Source organism: Rhinatrema bivittatum, chromosome 3, assembly GCF_901001135.1.
Source record: "Rhinatrema bivittatum chromosome 3, aRhiBiv1.1, whole genome shotgun sequence".
NCBI lineage: Eukaryota > Metazoa > Chordata > Amphibia > Gymnophiona > Rhinatrematidae > Rhinatrema > Rhinatrema bivittatum.
The window spans coordinates 433048739-433067183 of record NC_042617.1 but is presented as its reverse complement, the minus strand read 5'-3'; the positions used below and the strand labels follow the sequence as shown (position 1 = coordinate 433067183).

At 40.7% G+C, this 18445-nt stretch overlaps 1 protein-coding gene across 1 annotated transcript in view; it reads left to right on the top strand.

The window, feature by feature from the left end:
* Nucleotides 1–18445, top strand: part of MYT1L (myelin transcription factor 1 like) — an 822727-nt gene that overhangs the window by 439642 nt on the left and 364640 nt on the right. The window contains exons 14-15 of the mRNA XM_029597019.1: nucleotides 9677–9798; nucleotides 10788–10856. Coding sequence (XP_029452879.1) covers nucleotides 9677–9798; nucleotides 10788–10856 — 191 coding nt within the window. The remainder of the gene's footprint in view (nucleotides 1–9676; nucleotides 9799–10787; nucleotides 10857–18445) is intronic.

Genomic DNA, 18445 nt, shown 5'->3' with positions numbered 1-18445 from the left:
GCTCCGGGAGCCATCTCCTGCACTCACACCCTCGGCTGCCGGTATTCAAAATGGTGCCAATAGCCTTTGACCTTATTATGTCACAGGGGCTACTGGTGCCATTGGTCGGCCCCTGTCACATGGTAGCAATGGATGTCCGGCACCATCTTGTGCTCCTACCATGTGACAGCGGCTGACCAATGGCACCGGTAGCCCCTGTGACATAATAAGGGCAAAAGCTATCAGCGCCATTTTGATTACTGGCAGCCAACGGCCCGAGTGCAGGAGATCACTCCCGGACCCTCGCTGGACCACCAGGGACTTTTGGCAAGTTTTGGGGGACCCTCCTGACCCCCACAAGACTTGCCAAAAGTCCCTGGTAGTCCAGCAGGGGTCCAGTAGCGACCTCCTGCACTTGGGCCGTCGGCTGCCAGTAATCAAAATGGCACCGAAAGCCTTTGCCCTTACTATGTCACAGGGGCTACCGGTGCCATTGGTCAGCCACTGTCACATGGTAGGAGCAGAAGATGGTGCCAGCCATCCATTGCTCCTACCTTGTGACAGGGGCCGACCAATGGCACCGGTAGCCCCTGTGACATAATAAGGTGAAAGGCTATCGGCATAATTTAGAATACCGGCAGCCGAGGGTGTGAGTGCAGGAGATGGCTCCCAGACCCCCCACTGGACCACCAGGGAGTTTTGGTAAGTCTTGGGCGGGTCAGGAGGGTGGTGGGGGGGGGGGTTGTTTAAATTTGTTCCTTTAGACGGTCGAATAATTTGGCGAAGATTTGTTCTATTCGTGGGAAATCGCGATACCTTTCGCTTCCCCACGAATACAATGAATATGGCCCTATACGTTGTGGATTACCAATACATAGGAAATGAATGCACCTCCCTAGTTAGCGCACACTAAGTGGAAGTTACTGTGCTCTAACTGAAATTGAAAAACAACGAAATAAGACCATCCCGATCCATTTTACCCATGAAATTGCCCTAACAATGAAATGTCCGAATAGAATGAAAAAAACTGCACATCCCTATTAAACATATCTGTTCTAATACAGGAGCCTGATTTACTAAGGTTTGTTTTTTCTTTTCATTCTGTGTCCATACGGGAAAACAAAATTAATAAATTAAGTATTTAGGGCCTGATTATACTAAACTGTTCTCCCATTCTATGTCTATAGGAAAAATGCTTAGTAAATGAGGCCCTTGGTGCATATTTGATTTGTGCCCAGTTTCTATCAACTAGTATTTTCAACCAGGAATTTGTTTATTTCCTTCTGCAGAACCATTGTACATACTCTAGGTTTTCCTTACCCACACAGTTATTTTAAGCAAGCTGTAGAACTCTACAGAATTTCAGATGATGTATATACTAGATTTCAATTCTAGAAATTTCTTTGTAATCATAGAGTTAATATTTTTATCTCAATACTTATTGAAGTTCTTAATGGAAAGTAGCAATATGCTACAGAATATACAATTGTACAGTGTCTACTGTAACTAAATTTAGCAGAATTTCTTAGGGCTCAATTCACCCAAATCCTTTTTCACCAAATAGAGGTAAAAATTACAGATATTTGGGAGATAGTCATGAGAGAAACAAAATTGGCACATTCTTAAAAAAAGATATTAAGAGGAAGAGAAGAGTCATAGATGTTACATTAGTGTCCTCTACTCTTCTCACAAACATGCCAACAAGGATTTCTTTATCTAAATAGAGTCCTTTTATTCATTTCTGACAGCCTTCCAAATCTGAATATATTTGCTCCTGTTTGAGGTTGATTTAATTCTAAAAGTGGAACTGCTGCACCTCCACAGGTCCCATTAAAAATTTCCATTGTGCTATGAGAAATGTAAGGTTACCATATGGATTAAGGACTCCACTTGGCTGACAGCTGGCCTTACAGAACTTTCCATCTTTTCTGTACTCAGTAAATAACTGTCCATCAGTCAGTGCAAAGTCTACATCGTTCCAGAATCTAAATCCTGAAGGTTGTCCATGTTATGAAAAACTGCAGGCCACTCATGAGAGGATCAAGGTCTTCACCGGCTGTTTTTTCTTTGCCTGGAAATAGGGTCTTCTTAATTGTTGTCATTAGTTCTGGCTGATTTCTAATTCAAGTCTATATTTTCATGTTTCACGTTTTCATGTGTGCTGCATACGACTTATCTCTTTTCATAGTGTCTTTATTAGTTAGTCTTTAAGAGATGCTTAAATAGTATCCATGACTTTGGGTACAATTCTCAATTAAATATGTTCCTTCCTCAGTTTCTTTGCTCTTCTATTCTCTTCTCTAATTAGGGTTCTGTTTCACTTCAATTCTGCAGATAAGGTAGATTTATGATAGGCCCTGGTAGCTTGGGAGAATCAATTTGCCATGGCATTCCCCTCTCTCCCTTTCTTCCCTCCTTTCCTTTTCCTCCTTCACAAATGGTTAATAGCAAGGTGTTGGTAAAAAAAAAAAAAACAGTTATCGCTTTATTAGGTAACAATAAAGGAATAATAACTTACATTCTATTCAAGATTGGACTTGGACTGGTCACCACAATTAAGAGGCCTATGTGCTAGGCATTTTTCGCATAAATGCAAAATGGGAAAAGTAATTTAGTACATCAGGCCCTAAATGTTCCTGGTGCTACACAATAGATGCTTCTTTAAGCCTGCTAAAAAGAACCCGGCCATTGTCAACCTGGTTGACTTTGATGCTTCTTTACATCCTGTTTCACTGAATCCTGCTGCTGTCAACTTGTCAGACGATACCAGGTCAACACTTTTACTGGTAGCTTTAAATCAATCTAGCTATTTACTGGCTGACTGTCTTCTCAGAAGCCTACCTCCACAATACCTCCAGGAGGCCCAGACACTTGGATGACTGACTCAGTCAAAGTGCAAGAGAGAGTAGTCCTTGCTTGAACCCATGTTTGCAATTACTTTCCTGCCTTTCCTACACATTTCACCATGTCTTTCTCCACCTTATCATTCTCTATAGTGAAAGTAAGGAAGGGCAAGCTTTTTCAGAGTTTGGAAAGAGAGCAAAGAGCCTCTGGAGAGCTCTTTTTAAATCATCCTACCAGGCCTTTGTAGCCTCACTTCTCCTGCTCCTGATAACAGGCCATGCAGAAAGGTATGTTCAGCTGAATACACCATTCTGCCTGCACTTCAACATGTTTTCTGTGCAGAAAACAAAGTACTGATGCAGCAAGGAGTTTTGTGTGCAAAAAATACACATTTCTAAACAGGAGTACTGCTTAGTGCCTTTACATGGAAACTCCATGCAAATGAGGACATTAAGTAATACTCCCCAATGTAGAGAGCCTGCATCTGGCCAGTGCACCTTTTTAGCCTTGGAAACTTAACTTCAAGATAGAGCTGGAGTTAAGTTTCCAGCGCTATTGAGCTGGCACTTAAATTCCCTAAAAAAGGAGGGAAAAATATCTTTAAAAAGTTAAAGATTATCCACAAATGAGTACAGACTTATCAGGTAAGTGGAGGTAGCCACCACTTATCCATATAAGTACTGACTTATTTGGCTATCTGGCCATGGGTAACAGCTGCCAGATAGTCAGATAAGTCGGTACTTATGCTGCTACCTAGTACGGTTTACTGCTACTTAGGCGGATAAATATTTATCCGCCTAACAGTCACCCGAGCCAGATAGCAGCATTAGTACTGACTAATCCAGTTATCTGGCTAAGATGCAGCACCTGCCAAATGCACATTTTACTATAAACATGCTTTTTTATACTCCTAATGCATTTGGATTTCATTAGCTTACTGCATCAAGAGTTTTAAAACAAAATTAATTTGGGGATTAAAATTGTGCGCTAAAAACCAACACAGTTCCTTAACACCCAGAATACTGCATCTGCCTGTGAGTAATGTAGGATCTACCCATGTCACTCATTTCCACCTGTCAACCCTCTACACTAGGACATACAAAGAACACTTGATTACAGTCTCTTTGTGATGCACATATTGGCCATGTCACAGATCCCCTTCTCTAAATCCTTGGAGTCTCATTTAATGTCAGTCTTGATAGTCATTTGCAAGATTTTATAGTAATAACTTCAGCCTTCTTTACTTTCCTCACTCCTTGCTATGGAGTAAAGCAATATAAGTGGATTGCAGCATATTTAAATGATGTGATTGTGACTGAATTGTAGGCAAGTGTTTTAGCTTTTATTCTGCCAAGTTGGCATAATGTTGAGAGCATGCTTAGTGCATTTCCTCTGCCCAGTTCCAGATGTTAGTGATGTCAGGAGAGTGACTGCATATTTGAAATGAATAATAAGAATTATGCATATTGTAATGATGTATTTATGATTCAAAACTGGGGCCAGGCTAATATCTCATATAAAGGAAGTTTTTGAGATGCATATGGCATCCAAGTCATGGATATTTTACGAAAGACATGATTGAAATATTTGCCAAAATCAATGAAAAACTTTCTTATATGTTTCTATTTTATTAATTTGAGTACACAAAAAACACACTACATTAATTTGAGTGAATTGATCCCCTAAGGTCTGCTCCCTTAAGATATTTTCATAGACAAACTAGACATCATGCAGGATACTTAAAATTTACAATAAAACATGTCATTTCTTCAGTTCTGTACAACAATATTGCTTTTAAGTTTGCATTAAGAATGATCAGATTGTTAAAAAAAAAAAAAGCATTCTTTTAATGATGCTTCAAAAATACAAGAAGACAGAGCCATCTACAGCATGAAGCCTTTTAAGGGTCAACCAGTTGTTTAAAAGGCTCTTCAACCTCCAACACAATCCTCTCCCTATATCTATCTCAGTTCTGTATCTTCATATTACATTTTCTCCCTCTCAAGCCCTTTCCACTCAATCATTTCTTTCAATGCTCTGTGTTATCCTTTCTCAAATCTCTCTCTCAATTTGCATGTTTCTCTCCCCTTGCATTCCCAGTCTTCAGGAAGAGAACAGGGCTTCATACCACATCTGCCTCCTTCACTAGCTGGCTTCACTCTGTGGTTTGAACATGTAGGGCCTGCCTGCACCTTGTTTCAAACTCACCCCCTCATTTATCAAAATATGCTAAGGTGTTTTTGCATGTGATAGCACCATATTGTATGGTGCAATGCAAATATGAGAGAGAGAGAGAGAGAGAGAGAGAGAGAGAGAGAGAGAGAGAGAGAGAGAGAGAGCTTATCGACGAAGAAGCTAGCTCTACTCCTCTCCCTCTGCTTGCTCTTCCGTCTATCTTACTTTGATTGATTGATTGATTGATTTGTATGGTAGGCCCACCTAGTAACTCAAGGTTTAGATATCAGTGTAGGGAGTTAGGGGCTACTTTGACATTCAACGTGAGATGTACGAACAGAACAGTGGTCTCCTGTGAAGATTTGATGACCTTCGGAGTGAGGAAACTCACCCAAAGATGAGATTTGTGCAATGTTCTCTCTACCTAGCTTGATGTTACCCAGGTAGAGAGTCCATCAAGCTAGGTTGAGAGAACATTGCACAAATCTCATCTTTGGGTGAGTTTCCTGTTGTGAGTGAAGGGTTTAGTGGACCCTTTGGCCGACCTGTGAGAGACTAGGGAGAGGTGTACTATAGTCTCTGGAGAGTGACAGGTCGGGAGGCAGATACCAGGCAGGAGCAGAAGTTGAGGTTCACCCTGGAAGCCGGTACTTCCCCGGGAGGAGCCCGTAGGAGTTCAGCCGCTGGGACTAGGTGATTCACCCTGGAAGCCGGTACTCCCCCTGGAGGAGCCCGTAGGAGCCCGGCCGCTGGGACTTAGGTGATCACTGAAGCTGGCGCTGAAGCAGGCAGCTTGGGTTCTGGTGACAGGCAGGAACTGAAGCAGGCTAAGACTGAAGCAAGCAGGAACTGAAGCAGAACTGGCTACTGGAACCAGACAGGAGCTGAAGCAGGACTGGCTACTGGAACCAGACTGGAGCTGAAGCAGGACTGGCTACTGGAACCAGACAGGAGCTGAAGCAGAACTGGCTACTGGAACCAGACAGGAACTGAAGCAGGACTGGCTACTGGAACCTGGAACAAAGCTGGAACTGAAGCAGAACAGGTTACTGCAAGCAAGCCAGACAAAAGCAAGACTTGAGCACGGAGACAACACAAGTCTCAGGCAGGAACAGAGTCGCTAAAGCAATAGCGCACTCCGGGGCACGGAGCAACTGAGAACCGCAAGGAACCCTGTTGCAAGGCAAAGTCCTGGGCCCCGCGGCGGCCTTACATAGGCCGCAGCGTCTGACGTCATCGATGGGGCGGAGCTTCCAGTGGCGGGAAATGGCCTTTATAAGCGCGGACTGCGCGTGTGCGCCTAGGGAGAAGGCGTCCAGGCAGGGCTTCTTGGCGGCGTCCCCCCCGCGGGGATGCCGCAAAACAGGCCGCAGACCCCGGAGACGGACTGGGACCAAGGAGGTAAGGGCCCAGTCGCGGCTGCCGCAACTAGAACCGCAACATTTCCTCACTTCGAAGGCCATCAAATCTTCACAGGACACCACTGTTCTGTTCGTACGTCTCACGTTGAATGTCAAAGTGGCCCCTAACTCCCTACACTAATACCTAAACCTCACCTCGAGTTACTAGGTGGGCCTACCATAGGGATACAAATACCTATCTAGGGAGAGGACATTATGTCTAGTCTCTCTCTCCCTCCCTCTCTCTCTCTCACTCACACTCAGTAGTTGAATGCAGGAAATACATCAGGTCTGGCACTTATTGCAAAGTCTGAAAAGGTTATTGCAATTTGTGCTAACTTAGCTCTTCACATAGGTAATTAATGCAAATTGCAATAAACTGTATATTAGCATAAACCATGCCCCTTTTACTATCGCATGAGATACTTATCGCATTTTGATAAATCCAGGCCTCAGATTGAAACCAGCTGGTGGAGGAGACTGACACAACATGAAACACTGCTCCTCTCCTGCTAGCCTGAGACAAGGGGAGAGGATTGCACTACAGCTGGGGTGAGACTAGGAATTATGGGCTGGGCGAGGGAGTGCATGAGACTATGAGGTCAAAACTGAATTTGGGAGCCATGTCCCCAATGCCCCTCCATGATTTTGGACTTAGAATAATTTTATATAAGTATCAATTTTAATTCAGTATCATAGGGCCAAATGTGTTAAGCATTTTTCTCACAAAATGGGAAAAAAAAACCCATTAGTACATCTGGCCCATAGAAAGGATTAGTTACTGTATGTGTTAACTTTCCCAAGTTTGACAAAATAATTTCAATTTTGTAGTTTGCAGTGCCATCTGGTGGTGTACATCTAGAATGGATCATTATTCTTTTTATTACAAAACTAAGGATATGCTGTTTTTCTAACAGAATGGAGAATCCCACTGGAGTACAATCAGTGGCAACACAACAGATGGTCCCATAAATATATTTGTGGGCTCTCTTGTTTAATCTTATGTGCAAGTGCACTGTGCCACTGAATTATTTTATTTTACACAATTGGTTCTGAAAGAAAAGATTTGTGATGGCATCTTTCATATAGCCCAATGAGTTGCCATTGGTTTGGACAAAGGCCTACAATTTACCCAAAAGCATCATCTCATACACATAATGATCATTTTTAGTTCTAATTGTAAACAATAAAATTGTGCCATGATATTATGTTTTAAGATCAGTTTAAGAAAGAAAAAATATATACTACTAGGTTCAAAGACCAACTTTTTAAAAATTGGCTCATGAAATTGACTCAATTTATTTGAATGGACTGTTGGTTCAGTTTTATTGGTTTGTTCAAAACTTATTAAAAGATTTTTTTTTTTCAAAATGAGCTATCTCCAGTTGAAAGTCATAGCAAGATGTATGCTTAATTGGTAATGACAGGGCTCATGAGAGCATGATTGATGAATTTATAGGACTCTATAAAAAAAAAACAACATACAAACAAAACAAATGCTGAATTGATTGCCTGACTTGCACACATATCTTTGCAACTTAAGCACTTATTTACTAACTGCCCAATTTTATTAGTATACACCTTTTTGACTTTATACGTTTAATTTAGCAATCAATAAGTACACATATGCCCAAGGGAAATGCAGATCAATCAATTTTTCAAGCATTAGTTTGCTCTCTTTTGAAAATAGAACCCATGTCATCTAAAATTATTGTAAACCTACTTTATTAATTACTAGTTGCTTTATTATTCTTGCAAAACTGAAATCACTTTTGAAAGCTATTGCTAAATTTATTACAGGAACATATATTTGATCATGTTATACTTCTCCAGACAGAAGTACAATGATTCTTTGCAATTCTATAGATCAATTCTAAATTATAATCGGTGATGCTCTCAGTGGTGTAGCTCCTATCATGCCAAATTCCTTGAAGAATGTTATCTAGACAAATCATTGAGATCAATGAATTCATATTTAATGCAGCCAATATTAGATTTTCTACTGTGGAAGTGCAGAACTTTCTCATGGAAATCCTGGAATGCAGGAATTCAAATGAAAAAAAGGTGTACCAGTAGTATTTTTAAAAGTAAGAAAATGAAGCTCTATTACCAAACCACACCTTTCTTTGTAGGAATATGTTTGTGTTACAGCACCAAAAACATGTTGTGTTATACTGTTTACTGATGTATATGTTGTTAGGAATTATATATTGATATGTCAATATGTTTTCTAAAGGGTTTTTAATATTCTGTACTTTATAAGATGCATTAGGACTATTGGCATGTATGATTTATACTGTTAATGGTTATTATGATATCATATTATTATCATTATTATTATGTTTATAAAACCCTGAGAAAGTGAAAAGAGACCAATACAAAAATAACCAAAAATGTTGTACATGTGTTTTTGAGGGCACAAATGCACCTGAGATAGTAGCCTGTGTGTTCTTGAAAACTCATGTACATCATCATCTTAAATAATTTAGCTGTTGGTGCAATAAAATGGCAGCACAACCTGCAGAGAATCCAGTTTCCTCCAGGTCCAATATGGCTGCTAGAATTTTGTACTAAAGGGGATTTGAAATGATTTAGGAACTGGTTTGTTATGTATTTGACTATACTAATTACTGATAACTCATAACTCTAAAGGCAGAAATCTAGAAAGAGAGGAAAACATTCAGAGGGTTAGTCATGTTAGTCTGGAGCAGAGAAAAACAGCAAAGAGACTGGAGGCACCTTGTAGATTAATCAATTTATTGAGGCACAAATTTTCAAGGATGAGAATCCACTTCATTCATCTGACAAAGTGGACTCTTGTCCTCAAAAGCTCCTGCCTCCATAAATCAATTAGGTGCAACCAGCCTCTGTCATTTTAGAAAAAGAAGAACAATTCATCTTTGTTCTGCTAAAACCATTTCCCTTTCTGCTTGCAGAGTTCCCAACTATCCCCCTGTGGGATGGAGACTCCTCATTGTGCAATGTCTCCATCCCGACATGAGTAATTTGAATGAGACACTAAAATATCTTCCCCTTTCTTTTACTACATTTCTTTTTTAAGAGCTTATAAGTGTTGGCATTAATGCATGTATGTAATGTATCTTGAAATATTAATTATGCTTCCATTCACAAGGTAAACAGTTGGGTCATAATATATGTCAACAAATAATTCTGACAGCTGATCGTACATAGCACCTTGCACTGTTGAAGTTGCCCCTACAACAATGTATTTCTGTAAATACTGCAGCCTCACCTCAGTACTATATGTTTGCCTACAGCCAGAAGACTTGGATCCATTTCAAGAAGCCCTTGAAGAACGAAGGTACCCAGGGGAAGTCACAGTCCCAAGTCCTAAACCCAAATACCCTCAATTCAAAGAAAGCAAAAAGGATTTAATAACGTAAGCATTCTGTGAGGTGAAATTGCTTTTTTTTCTGCTTTTATCTTTCTCTCTCTCTTTTGCTTATTTAAGCAAATGGGTAAACCTCCCCTTCCCTTGCAATATGAGCATGCTACTGTACATTTGCAGCATACTGTATGTTCCAAATCGTCATTGAAGCAAAGTGCCCAGCTGCTGTCTAGTTGCTTGTTTTTTAATGATGTTCTATTGTACTGAAGCGTCATTTTCATTTAACCCTGTTCATTTTGCAGCTTTTCTTTAGGATGCTTACAGCCCCTTGCAGACAGTGCAGCTAAACTGGAAACAATGAAACTATTAAAAAAAAAAAAAAAAAGTTTTTTTTTTTTTTAACATACTTACTATTTTGGCTGTTTTTTGTTTTTGTTTGGTGGCAGATGTCCAACACCAGGGTGTGATGGGAGTGGTCATGTGACTGGTAATTACGCCTCACATAGAAGGTGTGACTTCATTTTTTTTTCATGGTGGATTCTGTCTTTTCAATTTATTGTTTTCAGCTTACCTCAACAATGCTGTCAAAATAAAATGTTGAGCTATGTGTTAACCCTTTGAGTGCTATATGTCAACTTTTAGAGCATGCAGATTTGTGTGTTGTACCATGTCTTTGGGTAGAATCCTTTTATTTTAAGTAGAGTTAAAAAAAAATCCAAAATACAATCAAAATCAAATCAGTTAACTCACCAAAACAAACAAATAAAAAAAGAAACACAAATGCATTTATCGCAGTTTCTCTTTGTATGAAAATACCTTTCCAGTTTGTAATGTGTGAAACCATGCAACATTTTCTAAACATATTCAGAGGGTTAACTATTGATTATGAAATTCGGTATACAGCACTGCCCCCACCTCACCATTGCTTTTTCTGCATTACATTTATTTCTATTTTGTTTCTTTTTATTGTGTGTTTTTGTTTGAAAAAGCTTAGCTTGTAAGCAGGTTCACTTACTTGGATATCCTGACATGTCTTACAGTCTGTCGGGCTGCCCCTTGGCTGACAAAAGTATTCGGAGCATGATGGCCACCAGCTCACAAGAACTCAAGTAAGATATGAAGAAAAGAAACATCATTCCTCATTGAGCTATAGCATTGGATAATGCCAGAAGCTAGGACAGACCCTTGGAAGAGAGTAGTTAAAGAATAATATATGATTTAGAGGGTAATGATTTAGGTAGTTATAAAGTAGGAAAAATTATTATCTGACTGATAAGTATCTAATAAGAAAGGCAGTATTGCTTTTGTAAATTACTTTAAAAGAGAATCTATAAACACTTAAAAAAAAACCATGTCCTGCATTCTATGTAACCAAAGCAGTAATAGAAAACCTCACTGAGCTCCAGTACCATAAAGTGACAATACAACTACCTATTTGAGGGTAAAAATTCTAGTGATATTTCACTTGGAAGTTGTGCCTCTTGACTGCCAGTAGAAGTAATTGGTACACAATCATGCCAAACATTTGCCATTACTTTGAAGGAGAGTCACTGTTTTTGATGACTCAGTAATGACCAGGGGTGTATTTTATATAGCTCAGAGCAGTGGCATAGCTATTGGTGGGTCTTGGGGGTCTCTGACCCTCATTTTTGGATCAGACCTCCACCCTTAGGAACAGCATCATGTCCCATCTAAGTCAGACTATTAAAGGTGCAGGAGTTAGAGAGTCTGGAGATTTTGGAATCACAGCCTGTCCATGATCTCCTGCAACTTTAAAGGATATAACTTGAAGAGGAAACACCACTGCCCTTGGTCAAGTCTTGTAAAGGTTTGAAGCCATCAAAGCCATTCAGTTGACTTTTGGCAAGTAATTATTCCCCCCCTCCCCCTCTCAGCCCCTTAAAGGTTCAGGAATACCTGAGCTGGATGGAAGACTGGAAGCTATTTACATAATTGATATTCAGCAGCCTGAGAGATTTACCCTTGTTACAAAGTAGCTGCCTTAATAACAGAGGGATAGAGAGAAACAGCAGAGACAGGAGGTACAGAGAGTTACCAGGGGTAGCAGGTTGGCCACAGTGCCCACCCAGATTAACTTTGTGTCCTAAAAATATGTCAGTTCTGGCTGCGCTCCAGGTTCAGAGCACCAGAGTCACAACCAGTCCTATTCCCTGGACCTTGGGTGAAGTCAAAGGATAATCTGGAACTTCACAAGTTGAACATCTTTATGATTTAGTTCCGACCTATAAATTGGCTGGATGTTCAGACTTCATAAGATTATCATTGAAGTTAATGGCAAATATTGCAAACTTGAAAAGTTGAGTTTCCGGGGTTTTGATTGCGTTCAAAACAGAGATTAAATGGGTTTGGATGGATGAACTTTAAACCCCTCTCCCACCTTGTATTAGGACAGGGAAGGCAACTCTGGTCCTTGAATGCCACAAACAAGTCTGGTTTTCAGACAATGAATATGCATGAGATATATTTGTATGTACTGCCTCCACAATATGCAAATATAGCTCATATATATTCATTATGGATATCCTGAAAATCAAACCTGTTTGTGGCATTTAAGGACTGGAATTGCCTACTCCTGCATTAGAAGATGAAGGGTTCAGATTTTAATGAAACCAATCTGTTATGCTTTACTTAGAATAAGAAGGATAAAGCTTTCCAGTGAGATTCAGCATACACAATAGACAACAGAGTGTTATAATCTTAGGAATTCTTGCATAGTTTAGGAAGCTATTACCAATACATTCCAATACATTTTGTTTCTTCTTTGTTTGCTCTGTTTCATTAATGTTTGCTGAAATTTTTTTAAAGGTAAAGGGAGATCTTCTGAGTGTATGTTTCTAAAATAGAGTTGGAAGATTTGGCATAGTAATGAACTGTATTTATTTCAACCTAGGCCACTGGTATTCACTTCCAATCCTTGAAGGATGCAAACAGACCAGGTTTTCAGAACACCCCTAATGAATATGCATGAGATGGATTTGCATACAGTTGAAGAAGTATGCATGCAAATCTATCTCATGCATATTTATTAGAAATATCCTAAAACCCCTACCTGTTTGTGGCTCTTCAGAACTGGAATACCACTGTTGTAGGCTATTAAAATTTGTTAAATTATATTAAAAAATACTCATAGAAATATATGTTTTTTTATTGCTTAAATGGCAAGTTACTTTATTTGAATTTGCAAAGACTCAGTTTCAAATGATTCTATAACTGTGGCAATTACCTCAGAATTTGCCTTTTATTGAAGGATCTAGCAATTACCACAATAATAATCACAAGAAACTACACAGTTATCAAATGTTACTGTCCCAGGCTTCCCCCCTCCCTACCACTGTTGCTGCTGCTGTAGGTGAGATCTCCTTTCTCCCACTTACAGCAGACAGGCCATCATATCTCTTGTAGTCCTTCCTGCAGTGGCTGCATCTCTCCCTCTTTTATTTCTGCACACTGGGTACTTCTCTCCCACCCCTTCCTATCACTGGCCTAGGTGCTTCTCCCCCTTCCTTACTTCTACCACTGCTATGGACTGGGCCTCTTCTCATCTTCCTGTCACTGCTGTGGACTGATCACTTCCTGATCTTTGATTTACTGCTGCCACACCAGTCACCTGACCTCACTGCAGTGTTCCTCCTCCTGCTGCTGGCACTGCATTACTCTCATAACACAAGAGCCACAGGCCACTGGAGCGAAGACAGCAGTAATAGGCTGAATGAGCGCATGAGAGGTGAGAAATAGTAAATTAGAGGGGGGGGGGGGAGGGAAAATACTGGATGGAGTGAGACAGGGGAGGAGAGAGAAAAGAATGGCGGATCAGTGGAGAGCCCTCACTCCAGGAGACCTAAGGACTTCCCTATTTGTAATCTACATATTGATTTTAGTTCCCTTTGTACCCACAACACAAGATAGTTTTGGAAGTATTTCTTGAGAACTCTATAGCTAGTCAGTGGCAAGCAAGCTATACCAAGTGTTGGATTGTGTTTGAAAATTGACATGGTAGCTTATAAATGTTTGGCATGAAAGAGAGTAGAGGAAAGAAAGGAAGAGAACAAAAAGGAATACGTTATTATAGAAGTGTATATATGCTGTGCAAGGTAGCTCTTACTGTGTAAACAATAAACATGTTACTGCTGTATGTATGGTAAGAGGATCATGAGACAATTGAAGCTGTATGCCAAATGTGTATTGGCAACATTCTTACATATCAGAGGTGTCCATTATCTTGTTAACTTTTATTGCAGAGCACCTATATATTTCAACTTTGCAATTGATTTATAATGAATGAGATTTGTCTTTTTAAAGATATTTGCTTTTGGGAAAAGTCTCCCCTCCCCAGACTAGTGGAATAGTCTGACTGCCGTTTCATTATGCCCAGAGGCACTCTACTAGAAAAAAAGGCATGGCATGTTCAAATAATCCAGCTATTTGATTGGTGGAATGTTCCCTGCAGCTAAGGAGAGGACATTAAAAAAAAAAAAATTGGAATTTATAAGGTACTGTAGGTCAGTCCATGCAATGTAGCTGCCAGATAAAGTTTGTTCTCTTGCTGGTCTTGACAGCATTATGGGGTAATATTTCCAAAAGAATGAATTGTTCTTCAATACATTTGGCACAAATATGATTCTACTCAGCATCAGGCAGGCAAATTATATTTTCACACTTTTTATGGACAAATCTAGTCATTATGTTCAAGACAAAGAAAGTTTTACCGTCAACCTGTACTTAAATTGTTCTATTGTTCCATTCTGAAAGTGAACTATGGCAATGACAAATCACATTGTTTCATTCCTCACCCACTGCATTTTTGTATGATTCCCTTGTCAAGGGTACAATTCCTCAAGAGTACCGGCTAATATTTAATAACATCTCTGTACGAAGCTCTTCCATCCTAGGAGAGAAAGTTTGCCCATCTTGGAATCGAAGTATACGAAATATATGTTTTTACAACTATATCTGCAAAACAGTATCACCTGCAGTTAGTTAATAGCTAGTAGAGTATCAGAACTATCAAAACAAACCACCATGCCATAGTCCAGCAGTCCACACTAGAAAATCAATGTTAGATTACATAGACCAGAAAAATCTTGTTAATTACAACATTAAAAATTAAATACAAACTCTTCAATTATGTTTTCACATATATTTTAGTCCATAATTATTTCTTATTCAAAGAAAATCTCTGATGCCCATATTCTGTAAAACCAATTATATAATTACTTCAATACAACAAACAATATTACCCAAATCACATTTCAACTCTGCTTTCAGAGTACAGGTTTGTGTTTCTTTTCTAGCTTGCAACATCAGCAGAGCATACTTGAAACTTATTCCCTTCAAACTTTCCTCTTCTAGAGCTGGCATGTTACAGACCTTGAGAGTCAAGATTGGAACATATAAATTTAATAACTTAAAGATTGTACTACACAAACTGATACTTCCAGTCTTTCAGTAATGTAAATTAGCCCTTTTATAAGAGAATTGTGACGCAGTCTCTGAGGGTTTCTGTTCCAGAAAGAAAGAATGAAAAACAAATAAAAAATAATAAAAAACAAATAATAAAATAAAATGTTAGTTTTAATTAAACATTGGATGCAAAGCTAAGCAACATCCAGAATAATGCCCAGGGTATCGAATCTTTTAGAGTCACAAGCCTGAACCCTGTTAGCAGACTAAGGGGGTTATTTTCTAAAGATTTATCGCGTGCATTAGGGCCCTAACGCACACGATTAGGCCATATAGCATGTGAAAAGGGCCTTTTCGCATGCAATATAAATCAAATTAGGGGGAGGGGAGGAGTCGGGGCGGGGATGGGATGGAGTCGGTGGTGGCTTCACTGCCAGCGATAATGTTACTAACATTATCATCGGCAGTAGCGCACCGAATAGCACCACCTTTCACGGTGGTGCTATTTGGTGCGAAAGCCGGCACCTGGCACACCGCCGTGGTGCGAAGGCTGCGGGCTTTCGCAGGCCCACCCCTCTTCGCCCCCCATTTTTGCAGGATTCATCATTCTACAAAGAATGATAAATCCAGGCCTAAGATTTGTGTTGCAAACCAACAGGCCGATACAGTAAGGAGCAGTAGGAAGAGCTGCGTTAGTGCCGGGCGCACCCACGTTTGCCGCACGCACAGTCCGGCTCACCCACCACTCGATACTGTATTAAAATCGCATGCAAATTCAAGCCGTGTCCAATGCGCGTCCATGAAGCGCAATCCATTTTACTGTATAGGCGCTTATATACAGCACCTATACAGTATCCTGGGTGTGCTGGTACCTGTCATTTCAAATGTCATTTCAAATGACATTTGAAATGACATTTGAAATGCCCTCGCGACTCAACATGTAAAGTGTAACTTACTTTTCTTGCAGCCCTCCTCTGGAGATGGACCGCGGCTCCCCTGCCTCCCGGGGGCAGCCGGCGGCGAAAGTGGCCCCTGCCGGCGAAGATGGATGCCAGCACGGGCCCTCTGCCATGATCGCTCCCGGGTGAATTCTTTACTAAAGCGCAGCCTCTCCTCCGAAGCTTCTTCGCTCTTCCGCTGTGACGTCAATTTGGGCGTGCATGCACGAACAGGTGTGCGTGCATGACATCACGGCGTACGTTCGTGCGCTTTGCTGGCTTGAGCGCCCAAATTGACGTCACGGCGGAAGAGGGAAGAAGCTTCGGAGGAGAGGCCGTGCTTTAGTAAAGAATTCACCCGGGAGCGATCGTGGCAGAGGGCCCGTGAAGGCATCCATCTTCGCCGGCGGGGGCAACTTTTGCCGCCGGCTGCCCTCGGGAGGCAGGGGGCAGCCCACGGGAGGCAGGGGAGCCACGGTCCGTCCCCGGAGGAGGGCTGCAAGAAAAGTAAGTTACACTTTACATGTCGAGTCGCTTTTCCCCTTTTCCGCTTTTTTCGCTTTTCGTTGCTTCGGGAGGAGGGTAGAGAGGACTGGGCTGCCCCGGAGACCGGCATCCATGGACATGGCCAGGGCAGGTGAGTGAGGGCTGGGGGAAAGTTTTCCCCCTAACCTTACCCCTGCCTCAAACGCAGGGGTAAGGGTAGGCGGTAAGTTAGCAGGTTAAACACGCGGCAAAACTGCAGGTTCAAAAAGCGATAATTGGGGCTCGCGTTACTGTATGGGAGGGAATAGCTAATCCGATCATTACCCATTGATTTAAAGAGGCGGTAAGAATGGGTTAAAGGGGATAGTGAATCACGGGTTGGACTAACGCGGCCAAATTGTGAGTAGAAAGCGGGTTAGAAGCAGGGTAACCGCGGCCGCACTTTATTTATTTATTTATTTAAGACTTTTTCTATACCGGAGTTCATGTACTAGTACATATCGCTTCGGTTTACATATAACCAGAAATTACCAAATATATGGTTTACATATAACCAGGAATTACCAAATATATGGTGAACATTGAACATTAGCAATAAACAGATAGCAATTAATAAAATAGGTAAGTAAATAAGGTATACCTTAAACAAGAAGCATGTGTTTGAAACATGCTTCTTGTATAAATAAGGTATACCTTAAACAAGAAGCATGTGTTTGAAACATGCAGGTCAATACTTTACTGTATTGACCTGCAAGTGAACACAGACACTATCACTTTTTATCTTGATTTCTTCCCTGCGTAGCTTTTTTGAACCTGCAATGTTTATTCACTCTCTGGATTTGTTTAATCCTGTTTTCTATGCTGCCATCATTATTTATTTATTTACAAGTCTTCTTTTACCATGATTCCACTACAAGTTCAATGAGGAATACAAATTTCACATACATAATATGACAGTGATAAAATCAATACTAAAATAATGTTAAAATACTAAAAATATTTATTAAAACTTACAAATTAACAGTATATGAACTAGGGATGTGAATCGTGTGCCCGATCGTCTTAATGATCAAAATCATCTGGCAGGAGAAGAAAATAATGTTTGGCACGATTTTTTAGCTAAAAAAAAATCGGTTTTTCCGATTAGTGCGCACTAACGGGAGTTAGTGCACACTAACCATTGTTAGTGCGCACTAACAGAAAATGATACAATTCGACACTTTTCAGGTCAGTTAAGGTCAGTTTAGGAATGAATATGTATTCCTATTGGCTGCCCTCTTATTTATTCATGTTACCAAGGTTCCCACTGACAATATATGGGGGATGGGAAATGGAAACAGTTGGTAGCTTGACAAAAAAAGTAATGTGATCAGTCAATGTGACTAGAACTTGTGCCCTGCCCTATCCCTGATACCGGGAGTGTTGTGATCTTCCTGACAGTGCCGTATCCCTGATACTGGGAGTGTTGTGATCTTCCTGCACACAGTGCCCTATCCCTGATACCAGGGGTGTTGTGATCTTCCTACATGCAGTGCCCTATCCCTAATACCAGGAGTGTTGTGAGATTCCTGCACACAGTGCCCTATGCCTGATACTGGGAGTGTTGTGATCTTCCTGCACACAGTGCCCTATCCCTCATACCGGGAGTGTTGTGATCTTCCTGTACTCAGTGCCATATCCCTGATACTGGGAGTGTTGTGATCTTCCTGCACACAGTGCCCTATCCCTCCAAGAAAAGCCGCAGGGCAATGAAAGATAATAGGTCCTCCGGGGCCCAGGAGGCGATCCGCAGCACCATGCGGCTACAGCGTTAGCAAAACAAAAAAAACCCCACATGTCCGCCGCCATTTTGT